This window comes from Trichosurus vulpecula, chromosome 2 (assembly GCF_011100635.1).
Source record: "Trichosurus vulpecula isolate mTriVul1 chromosome 2, mTriVul1.pri, whole genome shotgun sequence".
In the NCBI taxonomy this organism is placed as follows: Eukaryota; Metazoa; Chordata; class Mammalia; order Diprotodontia; family Phalangeridae; genus Trichosurus; species Trichosurus vulpecula.
Window position 1 is genome coordinate 338,929,243 of NC_050574.1, and position 21,697 is coordinate 338,950,939.

Sequence of the window (21,697 nt, forward strand, 5' to 3'; positions counted from 1 at the left end):
CCTGGGGGAAGTTGGTGTTTCTAGAATGAGAAAGTGCCATCTTTACTGTCACTCATGTGATTTTCAGACTTAAAAAAAAATCAGGTTGACTAGGGGGAAAAGGCTTTTCAGGGACATCCCAGAGTTAATACCACATTAATATAATATTAAGAGCCAAAGCCATTGCTTGACAAAACTTAACAAGGGGTACCTGATCTTTCTCATTTCCATTAAAATCTTACCTGGCCTCCCTTCTCTGGGAAGGTGAGGGATCATGTGTGTAGAATATTGCCTAACTTGTCACATGTGGCTGATGTGTTGCTTTCACTATACTATTTTTTTCTTCTTTCCGTTTTAATCTTTGTTCAAAAGGGATAGAGCTGAGTGGGGTGGGGAGAAGGATAGGATATGTTTGGGAATTAATCTGATGCATAAACAAAAGATATCAAGAAGAATAAGATAAAAAAGCCAACAACAAACCAAAACACCTTACCTGAACCCTTAGAAGAGAATAACAGCATTACCCCCAGGAAACAGAGGCATCTTCTGAAACTGCTGGCCATTGTGAAGCAGGTGTCCTTGGGCATGGGGATGAAGTGAACTCCTGCTTAGTGGAAGAGCCAAATAAGCTAGTCTCTGACAGGCACAAATATTTGCTTGTGCTACACTAATCATTAACTGGCCTTATGACCCAAAAAAAAGAAAAATGTAGCAATCAACGTTTGTTCAATGGCCAAAGTTTTGTTTTCTCTTTATTGGAAATAAATGTGCTGGATGCTTTCTGTTTTGCTTTGCTTTGTTTTAAACCAGAGGATATTTAGACATATTCTTCTTCCTCTTCGAATCAAACATTTTCAGGAAACTGTTTCCTGTACCTCTCCCACTTCCCATTATAATGTGTCTATAACAATAGAGTGACAACAAAGGTGCCTTTCAACTTGGAATGTTGGAAAAATTCTGTAATAGGTAAAGTCTTACTTTTGAGATCTTTCCATCCCCCTTCTCATGGAATCATCTAGTCCCAGGGTCCTTAACTTGGGGCTTGCAAACATGATGGTTTTTTAAAAATATATATATATATATATATATATATATTTGAGGACTATATTTCAATATAGTAGATTTCCTTTGCAATGCCATATATTTTATGTTATGCATCTAAAATCATTATTCTGAGAAGAGTGGATTATAGACTTCACCAGACTGCCAAAGATGTCCACTACACAAAAAAGTTTAAGGATTTCTGGTCCATTCCAACCCTGTCATTTTATAGAGGAGGAAACTGAAGTTCAACAAGGGAAAGCTGTATAATCTTGGGACTTGCAGCTAGTTAGGAGCAGAACTGGACTAGGATCCTGGTGTTTCCTGGACTCTCCGCTGCAACCACTGCCTGACTAAGCAAGGAGGTGAATAGCAGACTTACTTAATCAGGCTGTTGTACAAAATTGTAAATTGGTGCTACTGAATGGTGCCAATGCCTCTTTGACCAAAGGGCAACTCGCATATCTTGAATGGGTATTGACATCATGATTACCTTGTCACATACAGCATGACTCGATGTGGTGATGTAGTAGTGGCTTCATGGCAGCTGCTCTAGCCCCTCAGTATTCATTCTTTCCCCCACAGTGAACCTGCAATTCAATGATGGCAGATTGAGTGGCATTGAAGGGGAGCTAGTCATTTGCAGGATGCAGACTAGGACATCTCACCACCCAGAAAACACACATTTGATTTGTTTTCTGGGTGGTCGAACCATCCACATTCTCTTGGCTAGTACCCCTGTGACTAACAAATAACCAGCCTAAGGCTGGCTAGGGCTACAATTTATAATCATAGAGTCATTTTAAACTCAGTCTAGTTAAATTCAGTTGGTAGAAAAACACACAGTTAGGAACAGAAGTGAAAAACACTTCATTGCGGCTCAAAATTCAACTGCTTAAGTATAGGAGAAGTCAAGAACTACCTCAATAATAGTTTATTTGAAAAGGGTCCTACAGGTCTTAGTGGACTACAGGCTCAGTGTGAACACTAATGTATATATATCAGCATCACTCACATTTATGTGGCACTATACAGTTTACAACATTCTTTCTTCACAAGAACTTTGTGAGGCAAATAATACAAGACACAAAGATATCAAAGACACAAAGATATCAAGTACTCTTAGTGTTATTTAAAGGTTAGTGTCCAGGACAGAAGAGGCAATATGGTCATAGAATCCTAGATCTAGAAGGAACTTCAGAGGCCATCTAGTTCAATCCTCCCATTTTACAGTTGAGAAAATTGAGGCCAAAGGAGGCTAAGTGATTTGCCCAAGGTCACATATATAGTAAGCAGCATGGCCAGACTTGAACCTAGTTCCTCTGACTCCAGATCCAGGGCCCTTCCCACTGCACCACACTGCCTACCGCCTGTCATCGTTCTGTCCAGTATATTACAATGTCTTCTGTGCTACAAGTGGATTACTGTGTTTTGATCTGGACACAAGATTCTAAGAGGGTTGTTGACAAACTACAGCTTATCCGGAGGAGGACACCCAATATAGTGAAGGGTAGGGTGGTCAGAAACTATTAAAGGAACTGGAGAGGGTTAGTCCAGAGAAGAGAAGACTTAAAGAGGAATAGGATAACTGCTTTCCAAGATTTTGTCTCCTGTTCCTCACCTGCAACCTTCCCACACTGGAGAAACCTCTGCCCTGAGGCCCTGCTCTCTCCCCATTGGCAATTCCTTCTCCCCGACACCTACTTAAGAAAGGTTCCCAGCTAAACTTCACCTCGTTCACACCTCAACTCCCTCTCCTGACTTCTGCTTCTCTTCTCCACCCTCCCCTAACTTTGCCCTAATTCTGGTAGCTCCTCCCACTTTTCAGCTTCCTTTGATGTGGTGCTTCTCCTGATTAGAATGTAAACTCTTTGAGGATAGAGTCTATCACGTTTGCTTGTATTCGTATCCCCAGTTCTTAACACAGAGACTGACGTATAGTAAGTGCTTAATAAATGTTCTATTTACCTGTCATCTGTCTGTCTGTCTGTCATCTGTCTATCCATCTGGCCAGCTATTTATGTCCGCAGGGGAAAACTGGAGACAATGGGAGAAATTACAGTGAAGGGGATTTTGTATGAATATAAGGAAGAATTTTTTAAAGAACAGCTATTAGAACTGTTGCAAGCCAAAGCTGGGATAACATTTGTCAGGAATGTTACCGAGAAGCTACCTGCTTTGGGTGGGAATTTGTTCTGGATGACCTCTAAGGTCCCATCCAACTCTAAAATTCTACAAGTCTATATTTGCAGGTAGTGAGCTATGTGGAATTGGATCTCCAGGATGATAAATGAATTGATTTATGAGGACCTGTGCCTGCAACTAACCTATTAAGAAACAGCTTAGTATAGTAGAAAGGACATTAGACTGAGATCCAAGATCACTGGGTCTAATCCTTTTCTTAACACCACACGGTTGTGTGACCTTGGGCTAGTCATTTCTTCTCTATGCACCTCCATAAAATGAGCAGGTGGGAATAGATAATCTCTAAAGTGCCTGCCAGATCTAACTGTTCTATGATCCTGTGTTTATTCCTTGTGATTCTCCCCTGCCTCAACCCTACTGAGTAGACTTTTAAATAGCTGGTTTTGCATGAACATATGAGAGGAACTCTGTAGGAGAGTGGAAAGGGGGAAAGCTGTTAATTCCCACCTTGGTATCTTTAGAGAAGAAATCCCCTCTGCTCTCCCAGATGGTGGCAGTTCCAAGTTACCTAAGACAGTGGCAGGAACCAGACTAGGAACAGGCTGCTTGGGGATTGCCCTGGGCCATATTTTGTTAAACATTGATATTAAAGAAGTGGGGTGGGGTTGGGGGGTGGGGGTGGGGGGAACAGGGCCTAGACTCTTCCATAGGCAGGGAAAAGAAGTATACATCACAGACAGTACAAGCTGCTCATTGCCTGAGGTCCCCAGGCTCCCAGTACCTCAAAACAGGTTTATACTGGTGGCATTTGAGGCCCTTGGAAAAGCTCTAACTCGACAACTTATAAAACACTTTCCTTCCACATCTGTTATCTCCTTTAATCCCTAAGCCCTAGGAGTTAAACAGGGCAGACATTGTCATCCCCATCTTACAGATAAGAAAACCATAAGTCACAGAGGTTAAACGCCTTGCTCCAAAACACACAGTGGTGCTGGGCCTTGAGCCCACATATCTTGACTTGAAATACAATGTTCTTTCTACTGTACTATGTTGCTTCTCCTCTTTAAAAATGTCCCTTTCCTTCTCTCTCCCACTGATACCTAAAATTCTACCAAGAGGCTCATTATTTCAGTTAAGCAAAGGATCTTATCCTTTTGAGTATCATGGACCCCTTTGGCAGTTTGGTGAAGCCTAAAGCTTCCTTCTCAGCATAATATTTTTAAATGTATAAAATGAAATATGTAGGATTGGGAAGGAAACCAATTATGTGTGTATACAAGTTCATGAACCCCAGGTTAATAACCCCTGGGTTAAGTCATTGTCCTAAAAATGGGGGGGAGGAGTAAGCAAGTCTCTCTCTTTAACCTCCATGTTCAAAGTAGTTTGTCAGATCCTAAGTAACAAAAGAAGCCAATTTTAATTAGGAGGAAGGAGAGTGGGTGAGGTCTAGAGATGAAAAGAAGAAGAGTTGGAGACTGGGGAGAGAGAGGACCTTGACTTACAGAGATGATTACATGAAGGCACCCGTGAATTTGAGTGGAGAAGAGAAGGGTTCCCACGATAGAAAAAGGATGCTGAAAGGAGAGGTGGGAACAAGCATTGACTACTTTGTAGCTCCTTTCCCCAGCCTATTTTAACTACAATTCCAATGAGAGGATATGACCAAACTCCTACACACATTTTCAGTGTAGCACCCCATTAGAAGTATGTGATAGGGTGAGGCGAGGTTCTTCCCTTCCCCCACTTTAAAGCAGGCACAGATATCCTCTGACTGATTCTTATTGCCATGGTGACTCATTTAATTGGCTACTGCACCAGAACTCCACAGTAATGGGGGAAGAAAGGACAATCCTCATTTCTGAGGCCCCTCTTTACTGCTGATGTAGGAATGACTCACTAAGCTCCATCCCCTACCAGTCCCGACCTGTGAGTGCAAGGCCTCTTGGGGAAGCCTGTGTCTGAGACGGGTAGGCCTCTCCTCTGTGTCTTCTTTCCTTTGGGCCTTGTGTGATCACCAAAGGCAACTGGTATCTTCCCTCCTTCCTAAACACCCTGGTATCAGTGAGGTATCAGCTATGAGTCAGTGGCCACAGCAGCATTGGCAGCAGCAGAGGCCTGGGCAGAGCAGCTGGCAAGGATAGAATAACCCATAGAAAGACTCAATTCAGTGGAAAGGAAAGAACCCACTTAAGGTTGATTGGGCTGTCTTCAGTGGATATGAAAATGTCCCAATGAGGTTTGGAAACTAGACTTTCAAATGACTATAATTATGTACTGTTTAATGTTTCCCTTTCTATGTAGGAATAATACTGCCTGTTCTATTTCTGAGTCAGGTATAGAACTCTGAGTACCAATATTTATGTCCTCCCTGCCACGCCCCAGCTGGGGAGGACCCCTTACCCTAGAGTCAAAAATAGAAGTGTTCTTCATGCATCTGTTCTTCGTTGGGAGCCAAGATCCTCTATTGAGAAGGCAGGCAATCCCAGAGCAATGAACCTAGGACAAATCTGAAGGGCAAGTAAAGGACAGAGATTGTTAAAAGTCACCAATCCTGGTAGCCTTAGCCTATCAGCACCTAGCTAGGCACTGGGCTAGACCAGAAATGTGATTTAGGCATCCTCGAATATGGACAAAAAGCAGAAACTTGGAGTTTGAATTGAAATTTGAAGAAGGTGAGGTGGAAGGTACAGTGGGGGAAGAATGAGAAGTGGAGATGAAAAATAGAGACATACCAGTCCTGTGACTTAGAGCAAGTAATTTAACCTCTCTGAACCTCAATTTCCCATCTGTGAAATGGAGACAATCCCTGCTTGCCTACTCCACAGAGGGTTAGCTGGTTGTAGTCCTTCATTCTTGAAGAGGACCAAAGTGACATCATTATGCTAGGGTCAAGTTACAATGTGTCTGATCATGGCTGATCTAACCCATACAAGCTTTGAATGTTCTACCACAGGTCAGGCACAAATAGTTCATCTGAACATTTGGGGTGGGTAGAGGGTGGATCAAATTAAAATAATGTGTGAGTAAATGCTTTGTAGCAATCTATAAATCATGCTGTAGATGGTAGGGAGTCTTTAGCCTCCAGCATTCAGTCCTTTCCAGCTTTTCTAACTCTCTGTAATCAGATGCTAAGTGACATCAAATGATCGCAAGTATCCGAGAGGATGAATTCTCTTCTTCCTGAGTAATGGGGTACTGGCTACTGGAACAGTAGCAACAACTAAACATTAGTCACTGTGTCCTCATTATCTGTCTGGAGGGGAGTAAGAGTTGACATATATGGGCTGCCCCACCTGTGCCTTCCGCAAGGTAAAAATCAAAAGTGAAAGATGTTCACAGTAGGAAATTACAAACCTCAAGTCCCACTCCTCCTGCCCGATTGACAAAATGGTCACATGGTCTAAACCAATATTTGATACATGTGACCTGATGAATGCCCCTCTTCATTTGTGAATCTATTTATAAATCATAGGTTATATCGGCTGTCCAAAATGGGGCCCTCCACCGCATGAGGCCCATAGTGTGATTTATGTGGCCACCTATAAGCATAGAAATTTGCATAAATGCTTTTGTAAATGAAGCTGAGCTACCTCAGAGCTCTCACTAAAATGGCAAATCAAAATATATTGTCTATGTCTCAATAAAAACCTAAGGTTGGACAGCCCTGGGTTAGATGATGAGAAACACTGGGGACAGCCATCATCCCCACTATACCACAAATGTCACATGTACACCCATAACATATACTCGCTATAGAAATATATGATAGGACAGGCTAATGCTCTCCCCTTTCACAACTGATCATAGTGCTTCATTGGCTTAGATGGCTTTTTTGTGATTCGTGCATCTTTCTATTGCAATGAGCCCTGACCTGATCCATTTAGCAATTATGTGTCAAACTATTAGAATTCTGGAATGTTGATCATTAATTGGGACAAGAAAAAAGTATAGGAGTAATGAGGTACATTCTCCCCCCTCCCCCATAGAACATGCTCAAGTCACCATTGCTGGTTCCAGTGACCACATGGGTGCTTTGGGACCTGATTCTAACCATGTGGTGTTCAGGCACTGAAAGGACTTGATATTTTATTGTGATGTGGTGAATACTGAGAGATCTTTTGCTTGTCCCTATGCCTCATGACAGCAGGGGTGGGGGATGGCAGGGTCTCCATTAGACTGTAGCAAGGTCGATCTTTCACCTTTTTCTCTATCTCTTGAACTTAGTGCAATGTCTGGCACAAGTAAGTGCTTAATGAATTTTAGTTGACTGAATGACTGGCTATATCAGTTAAAAGAATAGACAGCCTTATTCTGGCATATTTTGTGTTTTTGTATCCCCAGTACCTGGAACACAGTAGGGGCTTAATAAATGCTTATTGATTGGTGCACTTAAAAAAAACAATAGACAGCCTCCAGTACAGTCTTTTAGTTACAACAATCCTGTGTAGCAAAGAGGAAGCACATTGCTGTGTCCCTCTTGTGCAGGAGATGGGAGCAGGGGAAGGGGGAGGTGGAGGAGGGGAATGTGTTGTACTCAACTTGCCATCGGACCCCTACCAGTCTTTTCTGCCCTGTGTTTTCTTTTCTGACATGGGCAAACAAAAACCCTTCTCAGGGTAAACATTTTGTCGAAGCTTGGAGGTGACCTTGTGGGTCCGAGGGGCCCATGGGTCCTGCATCCAATTAGAGGAGTAGTTGATTGCAGTAGAGAAACCTTCTGCATCAGAGAAGACAACTACCAATGAGGGATCAGCCCAAGCCTCACCAATTTATCAGACGTGGACCAGGAATGGTATGAACAGTGCAATGCAAGGAAGAAATGTAAACTGTCTAATTAACAGCAGTAATAAACTACATTAGGTTCTAATAGGGTTTCAGCATCATCCTCCCAGTAGATTGTACCAGTATTTATTAAGTCAAGTTATAGATCAAATCCTGTTCTGTTCAGTGTGTAGAGGAATAAACTACTTGTCTTATTCTTTATTCATCCTGTATGTGGTGTACTTTTTTTTTTTACTCTTCCTCTTTGGGAAAGCCCTAGATGTGAGCCTTACATAAAAATTAACTCTGGTGGCACATGAGTGGCCGGTTCAATGAACTAAAGTATGTGAGAAAAGACCAGGCTCCCCAAGACTGAGCCCAATCAAAATCACAGGCCTGGAGACTGATCAAAGAGTGGGTTTAACACTCTCAGCTCCTGTCCTTCAAGGTTAGATTTGAAATTAGGACTATAGAAGAGCCTCTAGGACATGTGGTGACAACCCACATGCTCATGAACTTCAAAGAAATCAAGACACACTGAATGGAATCTGAAACACAAATATAGATCTCCTTTCCGGCCTCTTTTTGTTCCATGAGACACTAAGGCTTCCTCACAGAAACTTGAAGCCCACAGATGTTCCAGTTTGCCTTTAGTAGTGAAACAGAGGACAAGTAAAGGGAAGTGGGTACGGTCGAGTGGAACTCATGGGAACAAGAAGGGTACATGTAGACGGGGTCTATGAAAATGTTCAGGACAAAATATTTTATTATGAATGAATTCCCAGAAAATGTCATTTTATTCCCTGCCCTCTAGAATGAACTCAGTTGTCACAGACAACTACAATCATGGTTCCGCACATTTTGCTTGAAAATACATAGAGCAGTGCATAATGGACTTGAGCAACCACAGACGAAGAAATTCCTCTGACACATGCTGCTAGATGTTAAACTTCACGAAGGCAGGGAAATCTGTTTCACCATCATTTGGTATCTCCCTGAGTGCCAGCCACACATAATGCAAATGTGGCTACCGAAGCACAGCAGCAATGACATACCTCCTGCAGGGGCAAAAATCACTCCTGCCATTACCCTTGCCCTCTTACTTGCACTTGTGGGTCAGGAGTCTAATCAGCATGACATCCCAGGACCAGTTTGGAGGGTTTCATTTTTCTTTGTTTTTTGTACCCCGCCTCCCGCCCCGCCATTGAAAGTTTATTATTCCCTCGAGTAATAAAACAGTGTAGACACGGACCACATTTGCACAGGCTTGAATCAAATGTGAGTAGACTCTCTGATCTGGTGCCCTTTCTTTTAAAAGATAGTTCTGATTCTTGTCTTGGTGGACATAACTGGAAAGCTGGAACATGCACCCTGCTGTCAGGAAGCAGACAAAGCCACTTGAAACAAAGAAACTTTGATGTCCCCTGCCACGCAAACATTTTTAACAGTAGTCTGAAACCAAACAACAATCAGTTTTGAAGTTCAACACAGGGACACAGATTCCACCAACCTGCACCTGCCATTGGTATTGTTCATGGCCTCACAAGCCATTAAAACAAAATCATGGGCTCACCTGGCCTGCCCCTTGCTCTTCAACCTTAATATATGCCTAAGTGAACAAATGTCTGAGGTCCCTTGCAATTCAAAATCCTGATTCTGTGTTTGTATTTTAGCTCGGCTCTTCCCTCTGCTTTTCCCTTCTCTGTCTCTGTCAGTTGATAAAAAGTGAGACTTGCAAACAAGGCAAGAGTAAGAAAGACCCTACTGCCTCCATCTTCTCTCTTGAAACACTAGATGAGATATCTTTCAGAGTTCTGGCTATGTCACTCTTGGAGCTCAACAGAGTAATGACTGTGTGGAGCCTGGTATAGGATTGCATATGGTCCAGTGAGAGGGATAGGCAGGAAGCAATCTTCTAAAGCTAATGCAACTGAATGCTTTAAAATCCCTTGGCTACTTGGTTAAATCTCCTGGCTTTGGAAAAGGTGAGGCAGTTAGCTAGTCAGTCAATAAGTATTTATCAAATGCCTGCTATGTGAAAGGTGTTGTGCTAAATGCTAGGTTAGACAGAAAGGGGTTGTAATCATTCTCTCCCTCAACAAAGAGGGATAACAAATTAGGAAACAACCACATTTCTCGCTAAAGGGTAACTGCTGAACTTTCCTTTGCCTGGAGAGCATACAAAGCCCTGGCTACTTTCTCCAATCTGTCTTTGTATTCTAATTTTTTATAGTTGGAGGGACTAACCCCTTTAAATCCATGCATGATCCCCCACCAGCAGCCAGCAATGGCAGCTGTGGAGTCACTGTCCCCACCATGGAAGAAAGCCCGGTGGGCAAGTTCTTTCCAAGAATCTCCTGCAGCAAGGATGGCATCATAGGCAATCATGGGGGCATCGTGTCCGCTACTGCCTCCCCAGCCAGAATAACTCACTGACTTGTAGAATTGATCTCTCTCTTTTACACCAAAGGGCTCTGGGAAAGTAGGGGGTCCGCCATTTGAAATTCCTCGAAGTTCCAAGTATTTTTCCCATTGATCTTTGAAGTAGTCCCTGTAGCCAAAAAAAATAAGGGGGAAAAAATCTGCAGTAATCTCTGAATCCCAAAGTTAACAACCCACAGTAGAAAGCCAAAGCGGATGCCTTACTAAGGAAATTTGCAGACATAGCAAGCAGCCTACAGGAATAAAAATAAAAATTACTGACATTTCCATTGAGGCTTAATTAGGATTTGGACAGCACTTTCTTTACAACAATCCTGTGAGGTAGGTATATGGTGCAGGTAGCATTTGCCTCATTTTACAGATATGGAAAATAAGAATTGGAGAGGATGAGTGAATTGTTCATGGTCATAAACAGTGTCAGAGTTGTGTTTCAAACCCAAGAATCCTGTCTCCAAAAAAGTAATCTCTTTAATAATCAATAGATAGATGGACAGAAAGACAGAGATGGAAAGACAGATGATAGAAAGCTGGAGATGGTTAGATAGACAGATAACAGATGATAGAAACATAGATACACAGGCAGGGATGGATAGACAGATAACAAATGATAGAGATGGTTAGATAAATGATAGATGATACACAGAGATGGATAGACAAATAGATAATAGATAAATGATAGAGATGGATAGATAGGTAGACATGATAGGTAGATAGATAGATAGATAGATAGATAGATAGATAGATAGATAGATAGATAGATAGACAGATATAAAGGATAAGAGAAAGAATACTGGCTCTCAAGTACCTGGGTTTAAATTTCATCTCTGACACTATCCGTGCGACCTTGACAAGCCACTTAATACTTTGGATCTCAGTTTCCCAAACAGGCAAAAAAGAGTTGGTCTAGAAGACCTCATAGGTACCTTCCTGCCTTCCTACGTGACATGGCTATAACTATGGGTATAGATATTTATCCACTCAAAACCAGTTCTCCCTCACCCAAATGAATTCAATTCAACAAGCATTTATAGAGTGCTTACTGGATGCCGAGTACTGTATTATGATGCCCTGTAGACACAGATAAAAATGAAACATCCCTTGACCTCAAGGATCTTAAGATGTACTGGAGGGACTGTGGAGCAACATATAGAGATATAAGTACAAATGAAATTGATACGAAGTAGATTACTATGAACAGCAGGATGGGAACCAAATTTCAGATCTTTATGGGAGGTGTTGGGAGGGGAGGGGTATTATGCAAAGTTTCACCTTTTAAAGGGGAACACTAGATTTTCACATAACCACAACCAAGGTCTTCAGGAGAAAGCTGTCTGTGCCTTTCTTATTCTAAGAATGGCAGTGTGGAGTGACCTCTAGAATGCTGAGAAAAAAGGAAGTTGTATGGCTGCCTTTCAACTGGTTTCCTACACTGCAAAATTAGTGGGTAAGAAAAGAGCCAGCTCTCGGGGATCATCACCAAATGTTGCAATGCATCAGCAGCATGGATCAAGGGAAGACAAAAAATAGTACATCTTTGCATTTGCACTAACAAATACATCATGAAAATCACCAGCATGCGTGGATGCCTCTCATTAGCAAATGGAAGCTGGAAAGCATGATGTTAACTCAGCAAATAATATGGGAGAGGGGTGTCTTAGACTGATCATTTGGATCACTTGGACCACCTTGATTATCAGAGGCTACAGATTTTGAAGGCATGAACATTTGGGGTGGGATTTGAACCATGATGTCTCCCTGTAGAGCCAACTTTTCAGTAGCTGTTAACTGCAAGTAAACCTGAAAACCCAAGTGAGTGGGCAGAGAGGGGAGCAGGCTAGAGGAGAAGGTAAAGGTACCTACTGAGGGGTTGAAAACAAGTTGTTAATCCCACCATATGACTAAGGCATTCATTAAACCAACAAATAGCACACGCATGCATATCGACTCACCAGGATTCAAGATTCTCTTTCACAAAATAGCCAGCCTGGACAACATACTTTTTGGCTTCTGATAGCACCTCCATCAATCCTCTTCCCCATTCTTGAGGTGGCTTGCCATTCACTGCATAAGAGGTAAAGAGAGCCGAGGCGACAGCCCCAAGATAGCCAGTGGGATGGTGATGGGTCATGCGGCCACTCTCTATGCTCACTTGGATCAGAGTGTCCAGTTGTTCAGGGTGTGGAAACCTTAGTCCGATACACATGGCACGCATAGCAGCGCCACAGCCCCCCTCATGCTTGTTAAATGGAATCCTCCATCCATTGGGTTCGTCTGGCTCCAGCTTCAAAGCATTGGACACACTGGCACCACCTGTAAAGGATTAGGGTTGGGAATGTATCAGTGCCAGTTGTGGGCTGGTAAAACACAGCTTGACTAGTTTGGCCCCAGCCCTGAGGGTGCACCTATAGTAAGGGCACATACCATGACATACCCTGACTCAGCCTCTTTTATGGGGATAAGAGGGGGGAGAAAGGGAATAAGCATTATATGCCAGGCACTGTGCTAAGTACTTTCCAAATATTACCTCATTTGATTGTCACTACAACCCTGGGAGGTAGGTTCCCATTTTACAGTTGATGAAACTGAGGCAGAGAGTAGTTAAGTGTCTTGCCCAGGGTCACATAGCTAGTAAGTGTCTGAGGCTGGATTTGAACTCAGGTTTTCCTGACTCCAGGCCCAGCACTCTACCACTATACCATCAGCTCCCTCTGCACAGTTAGAATTAAGTTTCTTGGGTCCCTACTGCTCATTTCTCATTCCTTAGCAGACAATTCAGAGAATAACCTTGTTTCAGTGGTCCTTATTATCTCATTTTTTCAACCCACTTGTGATGAAGAAGCCTCCTATTACTGTCACACCAGTTCTTTGTCACACCAGAGCCCTGTGTGGCTCTGGGCCTTGGATCAGAGTCTGAGCCATCAGCTGTCTGCTACCTGCCTAACTACTAAGAGTGGGGGCTGAATACCTCTGTTCTTCCCCATGGGCATCTGTCCTCCGTCCATAACTACCATCCCCATGTGTCAGTATCACTCTTCAAGAATAGATTTCCATTGAGAGCAAGGAATAGCTTAACCTGTCAGATTTATGGGAAAGGGAAGAATTCACGACCCAACAAGAGATAGAGAGTGTTACAAAATGCAAAATGGATAATTTTGATTATGCTAAACTGAAAAGTTTTTGTATAAACAAAGCCAATGTAACCAAGATTAGGAGGGAAGCAGAAAACTGGGAAAAAAATCTTTACAACCAGTGTCTCTGATAAAGGCCTCATATCTAAAATATACAGGCAACCGAGCCAAATTATAGGAATACAAGTCATTCCCCAATTGAGAAATGGTCAAAGGATATGAACAGGCAGTTTTCAGAGGAAGAAATTAAAGATATCTATAGGCATATGAAAAAATGCTCTAAATCACTATTGATTGGAGAAGTGCAAATCAAACAACTCTTAGGTACCACATCTCTCCTGTCAGATTGGCTAACATGACAAAATAGGAAAATAATAAATGTTGGAGACGATATGAGAAAATTGGAACATTGCTACATTGTTGGTGGAGTTGTGAACTGATCCAGGCATTCTGGAGAGCAATTTGGAACTATGCCCAAAGGGCTATGAAAATGTGCATACCCTTTGACCCAGCAATACCACTTCTAGGGCTATATCCCAAAGAGATCATAGAAGTAGGAAATGGACCAGTATGTACAAAAATATTTATAGCAGTTCTCTTTGTGGTGGCAAAGAATTGGAAATCAAGGGGATGCCCATCAATTGGGCAATGGCTAAACAAATTGTGGTATATGAATGTAATGGAATACCATTGTGCAATAAGAAATGACAGACCTCATTATGACCTGGAAAGACTTATATGAACTGATACAAGTGAGGGGAGCAGAACTAGATCATTATACACGATTACAGGCATACTGTATCTGTAAGGACTAACTTTGATAGACTTGACTCCTCTCATCAATACAAGGTTCTAAGACAGCTCCAAAAGACTCATGATGGAAAAAGCTATGCACATCCAGAGAAAGAATTATGGGGTCTGAATGCAGATTGAGGCAAACTATTTGCTCTCTTTTTTTTCTTCCTTTTTTGGTTTCATTTCTCCTTTCTCATAATTCATTCCAGTGGTTATAATTCTTCTTTACAACTGGACTATTATGTAAATAAGTTCAATGTGAACATATATGTAGAACCTACATTGGATTACATGCTGTCTTGGGTGGAGGCGGGAAGAGAGGGAGGAAGAGAAAATTTGGAACCCAAAAACCTGTGGAACTGAATATTGTAAACCAAAAATAAAAATAATAAATTTATTTAAATTTTAAAAAATAGATTCCCATCTAGGGCCCATGAGGTGGCACAATAGATAGAACACTGGCCCTGGAGTCAGAAGGACCTGAGTTCAAATCCAGCCTCAGACACTTAATAGCTGTGTGACCCTGGGCAAGTCACTTAACCCCATTGGCTAAAAAAAAAAAAAAGTAATAGTGTTCTTCTCTTTTACATTGCATCACCTATAAGATTTGGGGCAAAAATAGCCTTCAAAGAAAAAGGATGAGGAAGAAGAAAGAGGAGGACTAATGCTCATGAAGTACTTTCAAGAAAAGGCAAAATACACAAAAAAGTTTAAAGTCACCCAACTCAACTTATCATGCAACATCATTAGTCAGCAAATGAGTCAATTTCCCAACAAGAGTTTTAACAATTAAAGTTTCTAGGTATCACAGAAAGACATCTAGGTCTAGAAGAAGAGAGGCAGGCATCAGAAAAACTGGACTCTAGTCCCGCAGAGGCAGCATGGATTAGTGGATGGAGCACAGGACTTGGGATCAGAAAGACTTGAGTTCAGATCTCACCTATGACACTTACTTGCTTCATGACCCTGGGAAAGCCATTTCCCTACTCTATAATTCAGCCTTCCTATCTGCAAAATGAAGAGTTTGAACTTGATGGTAGCTAGGTGCTGCCATAGATAAAATGCTGGGTCGAGAGCTAGGAAGCTGTTGTTCAGTTGTTTTAGTTTGGTCTGACTCTTTGCGACCCCATTTAAGATCTTCTTGGCAAAGACACTGGAAGCGGTTGTCATTTCCAGCTCCTTTTACAGATGAGGAAACTGAGGCAAACGGGGTTAAGTGGCTTGCCGATGGTCACACAGCTAGTAAGTGTCTGAGGCTGGATTTAAACTCTTTAACATGAGTCTTCCTAGTTACAAGCCCAGTGTACCACCTAGCTGTGAGATAGTATAAAAAGATGAAGAGGTTTAGGCAAAATGCCACGAGAAATGATAAGGAGAATGCTCCCTTTCACCTGTGGAGGTTGAGGGAAGGTTTTATAGAAGAGATGGCACCTGAGGTGAAGCAAAGGAGGGTCTTCAACAAATGGAGATAAGGGTGGGGTGGAGGGAGTCCAGTCCAGGCATAAGGTGTGGTGTAAATAAAGGTTCAGATGGCAAGTGGCATACAGAGAATGAGAGACAAAGAGAAGCAACAGTTGTAAGAGGAGAGTCTGATGAGATAAAACTGGAGAAGTAAACCAAAGTCAGATGGGGGAGGGCCATAAGGGCAAGGATGGAGAGCCTGTCCTTTGTTTGGTGAGCAGTAGAGAGTGGCTGAAGTTTTCTGTAAAAAGGAAGGACGGGGTCAGAGTGGAAGGAGATTTGGGTAATGGTTTATAGGCTGCATCAGAGAGGGAAGAGGCTGTATTCAAGAAGATGAGTTAAGAGACTCTTATAAAAATTTATAACAGAAGAATTGAGGACCTGAACTATGGATGCAGCAGGAATAGAAAGGAAGAGATTGAGCTTAAATTCAGAATTAAATAGGACCTTAGGGGCGATCAAGTCTATTCCCTCATTTTACAGAAAAAGAAACTGAGACGCAGAGAGATGAAATAATTCATCCAGGGTCACACAGCTACTAAAAATCTGAAGTGGAATTTGGCTCAGGAGTTGGGTCTTTTTGACTCCCAAGTGCAGCACTCTAGGAACTGTGTCATGTTGACTCTAACCCAGCAAGCCACCTTTATGGGAAGCCTTGAGTTACTGAGTCAGTAGCGTCAAAGGAACTTGGTGACTGAATGGAAGTATATGGGAAGGGAGAGAGAAAAATCAAAAGATACCATGAACTGATGATGTTACAAGCTTGGGTGACTTGAGGAGGTAGTGGAGTCATCCACAGAAATGGAGAAGTTAGGGAGGAGAGAGATGCAATTCATGGGGTGAGGGGGGGCTGGAAATGATGAGTTGTTCAAAGGGGGGGGGATTGTTCTTAATTAAATTTACTCTGAGACATCAAAGAGGATATATCCACTAGAGAGTTGGTGCAAGATATGGAATGTTGGAGAAATGAAAGGAGACTAGATTCCAGAAATAGGAAATACCTCTCCTTGGCAAGGGCAGCAGGTCACCAGATTAGATGAGATGGGAATCATATCCTTTCAGTACTACAAGAACAACTAGCCTGTATCGATTTCCCTATAAGGTGACAGAATGATAGATTTAGAATTGGAAGGGACATTAGAAGTCATCTAGTCCAATCTTTTGTTTTACAGATGAGGAAATTAAGGCCCAGAGAGGGTAAGTGATTTGCCTAAGGTCACCTGCTTAGCAAGGAGCAGAGGCAGGATTTGAAACCAGGTCTTCTGACTCTAATCCATAGTTCTTCCATTTTACCATGTTAGAGTTATGGCTATTTTACAAAATGGACTGGTAATGGTTGAAGGACCAGAAGAATGTTCCGCATCCCAATCTAATCAGCCAGCATTTCTCTTCCACTTAATCATACCTGACTTCCCCATTCCTAAAATGATGATTACCTGGAGATCGGCCAGCCATGTCATCCATGCATGCTTTATAGTGTCTTGCTATAAGGGAATACACCCGGGTCAAGTTCTCTTCTTTCCCAGCAGCTATGAGGGCTTCTGCTGTTGCCAAGTGCATCACTGTGTCATCACTGACTCTCCAGCCTTCAATATTGATGGCATCCAATCCTCCAAGCTTGGCAAGCTGCTGGTGGATCTTCTCACCATCCAATAGGAACTCCCATTTCCTGTTGAAATATCCCAGGGAGTCACCTACTGCACTTAGCACCATGGCAGCTATATATCTCTCTAGTAGTGCTGTGGACATGGTGGATCCCAAAAAGGTCTTCTTTGGGAAAATCTGTATGACATACAAGGTAAAAGAACATACAATCTGTGAATGCCCAGTTTAATTCTGTGAGAGGCCTCATGAAGTCAAATAACATTCTCCTTTCAGTTTGGCCCACTTGGACCTTTGGAATGTCCTATAAGTCACTGTACCTATAACTAGTGTACACTCAGAATTACTGTACTCCTCAGATGCCATTTTGCTTTGTACCTCCCTAATGCACCTAGGCCTTATATGTAATATAGTATGTTACACCTATCAGTATTGTTTCATCTGTAAGTTCCTTGAGGGGAGGACCTATTTCTAATCTGGACCCTACATTTTCAGTAGTCCCCTGCACAGTATTCTGTACACAGTAGGTACAGAATGCTTGTTTATCTAAGATTATGTTCACCCTACCACATATTCCCCTCACCTTCTTAGCTCAAGGTCTTTCCTCATACTTGACCAAAAAAATTGAAGCCATTCCCTTCGCATTCCCTTTGCTCCAGTGTCCAATGAAAAGGTAATCTTTCTCTTTGCCAAGACCACCTCCTTTATATATATCTTTTCATCCCATCCTCTTCTGTCTTTCTCTGGGTCAGATGGGGGCCCAATGGATAGAGTGCCAGACCTGGACTTATGAAAGCCTATCTGCCTGAGTTCAAATCTGGACTCAAACACTTACTAGTTGTGTGACCATGGGTAAGTCATTTAAACCTATTTGCCTCAGTTTCCTCATCTGTAAAATGAGACGGAGAAAGAAATAGTAAACCACTGCAGGATCTTTGCCAAGAAAACCCCAAATGGGGTCACGAAGAGTCAGACATGACTGAAACAACTGAACAACAGCAAAAACAGCAACAACCCCCAAAGCTCTGTCCTGGTCCCGCTTCTTTTTTCTCTATATACTAACTCAGTCAGTGATCTCATCAGCTCCTGTGGGTTCAGTTTTCATTTCTAATGCAGATGATTTCCAGATACACACACACACACACACACACACACACACACACACACACACCTCTAGAATGCCCTCCCTCCTTTGCTCTGCCTACAAACCTTTATAGCATCTTTTAAATCCCAACTAAAATTCTATCTTTTATAAGCAGGCTTCCCCAACCTCTTTTAATTCTAGTGCCTTCCCTCTGTTAATTTTGTTTTTGTTTATCCTGTCTATTGCATGCTTTGTGTATATTTGTATGCATGTTTTCTCCCCCATTAGATTGTAAACTCCTTGAGGGCAGACACCTTTTTTTTTTCCTCTTCTTTGTACCTCTGGCACTTAGCCCAATGTCTGATGCACAGTAAGCACTTCATAAATGCTTGTTGACTGGTTAGATTTGAACCTATGCTCAAATCCAGGTTCTCCCACTCACCCCTCCATGTGACCTTGGACAAGTCCCAGTTTTTCCAGTTCTCATTGGATTCAATGACCCCCAAGATCCCCTCTAGCTCCTAATGTATAATCTTCTGACTGTAGAACTAGTGGTTTTTTTCTACTTTAAATACTCTTGCTTCTCTTGGTGAATCCCTCCAGTGACTGTGTGGGTTTCTACTTTCTCAGGGCTTTCCTTTGGGAATTTTCAGAACCATTACCCCAATCTTGCCTAGTATGGTTCTTCTTTCACAATCATTGGTCATTTTTACCAATAACATCATCAAATATTTAACATGAGCTTTGTAATAACAATCATAAAAATAATAATCGACATTTATATAGACCTTCAGGGCCACTAGGTGGGCAGTGGATAGAGTGCTGTGCCTGAAGTCAGTAAGACCTAAGTTCAAATCTGGCCTCAGACACTTACTAGCTATGTGACCCTGGGTAAGTCACTCAACCCTGTTTGCCTCAGTTTCCTCATCTGTAAAAGGAGCTGGAGAAGGAAATGGCAAATAACTCTGGTATCTCTGCCAAGAAAACCCCACTAACTGAAATGACCAAACGTAGCCCTTTAAGGTTTGCAAAGAGCAACCTGACAACAATCCCATGAGAAATGTCCTACAGGTATTATCCTCCTCTTACAAATACACAAATTGAGACTTAGAGAAATAAGTGACTTTGCCCCTGCATGGTCATGTTGTTAGTGTCAGAGACAGGATACAAACCCAGCCTTCCTGACACCATCTCCGGGGCTTTAGCCTCTACCCTGTGGTGCTAATATTTATATATCGCCTTAATATGACAAAGCACTTTATATACATTCCTCCTTTGGTCTTTACAACCCAGTGAGGTCACATGATTACAGATTTAGCACTAGAAGGATTCTGAGATTATCTAATCCCATCATTTCAGTGAGATGGTACAATGGCTAGAACACTGGAGTCAGGAAGTCCTGAGTTCAAATCCATCCTCAGACACTCACCAGGGGTGTGACCCTAGTCAAGTCATTTACCCCAAATGGGGATAACAATAGCACCTACCTCATAGATGGGAAAGGTTGAAGGCAAAAGGAAAAGGGGACCGCAGAGGATGAGATGGATAGATGCTGTCACAGAAGCAACAAACATGAGCTTGGACAGACTTTGGGAGATGGTGCAGGATAGAAGGACCTGGTGTACTATGGTCCCTGGGATAACGAAGAGTCAGACAGGACTGAACAACACTTCACGGGGTTGCTTATGAGGATCAAATGAGATATTTGTAAAATGCTTTGCAAACCTTAAAGTGCTATACAAATGTTAGCTATGATTATTATTATTCCGGGTGATGAAAGGTCATAGGATCATAGATAGACGGTCATACAATCCAATTCATTTTACGGATGAGGCAACTGAGGTCCAGAAAGCCTAAGTGACTTGCCCAATGTCAAATAAGCAATAAGTGGTGAGCTACCATTTGAACCCAGATCCTCAGACTCAGCTCTTTCTCCCTCCTTAGGTAAATAAGGGAGCTAATTGCTTTCCACATTTTACAGGTAAGAAAACTGAGTTTCAAAGACATTAAGTAGCTTGCTTGGGATCTACTAACTAGCCTCAGAATTGGGATTTGAACCCAAACCTCTCCTGACCCTTCAGTGCAGCAATTTCTTGCTGCCTTTCTAAACCATAGCCTACAAAACCATAGCCTACAAAGAGATTCCTCACGGGTAGAGCATGACTTTGAAATACGCCAGCTGGGTGAGGACCCCTTCACTTTCACAGCTACGGAATCAGATGCTCTAAAATAGGGGCCAGACAGTGGTTTCCTGACAATCCTGGGCTTTGTGGGTGGAGAAACAAAACTGAGGCTGAGTGCCACTCACTCGCCTCCTCAAGGGCTTTGGACAGCAAAATCAGAAAATCGTAGCCCGACGCTGCGGTTTCGGAGCAAGCCATGCCCAGGGTCCTTCTCCAAACACAATCAAACAGAAACCACGCAGCCTTGTGATCGGGGAGCCAGCACCCATCCAGCCGTGCCCCGTTTCTGTGCCAAGCCTCCATGGGGAAACAAACTCCCCTCCCCCCAATACCTTCACTTCGCAAGCTGGGCGTGGGGTTCAGAAAGAGAAAGCGCTCTCGGCCTTTGCCCTGGATCGGGCTCAGCTTAGAGCGGCTGGCCAATCGCGGTGAAGTTCAAAGAGTCTGCGGGTCTGAGGCGGACGAGGCTCTGCCCAGAGCTGTGTCCCGGCCTGCTCGGGCTCTGCCCATGCCGGAACTCTGCAGTGGGGAAGGTTCATTCCCGGAACGGCCGCACCCTTAGAGGACGCAGGCGGGACCGGAGCTGGGCGGGCCGGCGGAGCCCCAGAGAACTGTTAGCTTCTGAATCTTCTCAAAACAAACCTTTGGGAACGAAGTTTCTCCTTTCTCCTTGCTCCTCCGCAGAAAGGGCCGAGGTGGTAAAAGGTGGTCCGAGGACCAGAGAATGTTAAAAGCGGAATCTCATTTTACGAATGAGAAAACTCAGGCCCCGGGAAGGCAGGGAGACTTCACCCAAAAGTCAGGCAGAACCAAGATAAGAGGGAGGAGCTCCTGAGAGGCTTATGATGGCGTGGAAAACATGCCCGGAGTCAGGAGGGTTTGACTTTCAGAAGGGATCGTATGGAGCCTTTGATATATCCGAGTTTAATGCAGCTCATGTTTCCTTTTTCTTTAAAAAAAAAAAAAGTCTTTTTTTCTTCTAATTGATGGTTTTTGTTCTTACCTCAATTCACTTCACAATACCTCCTTGCCCCTTCCATACTCAGTAGCCATTGCAAAAAAGTGTCATGTGCTTT

General features: G+C 42.8%; 1 protein-coding gene across 2 annotated transcripts in view; it reads right to left on the reverse strand.

Annotated features, from left to right (window-relative positions):
* The window catches only part of LOC118835895 (protein ADP-ribosylarginine hydrolase-like), a 68,926-nt gene extending 47,506 nt beyond the window's left edge, over nt 1-21,420 (reverse strand). Inside the window, exons 1-5 of one of the 2 annotated variants that reach the window (XM_036743190.1) lie at nt 20,954-21,420; nt 17,189-17,534; nt 12,318-12,678; nt 10,360-10,477; nt 473-557 (exon numbers count right to left, since the gene is read on the reverse strand). In XM_036743190.1, coding sequence (XP_036599085.1) covers nt 473-557; nt 10,360-10,477; nt 12,318-12,678; nt 17,189-17,501 — 877 coding nt within the window. In that variant the 5' untranslated portion in view covers nt 17,502-17,534; nt 20,954-21,420. Of the gene's footprint in view, nt 1-472; nt 558-9,339; nt 10,478-12,317; nt 12,679-17,188; nt 17,535-20,953 lie in introns of those variants that run through there. The other variant, XM_036743189.1, reaches the window with a different exon arrangement.
* Nucleotides 21,421-21,697: the final 277 nt, after the last annotated feature.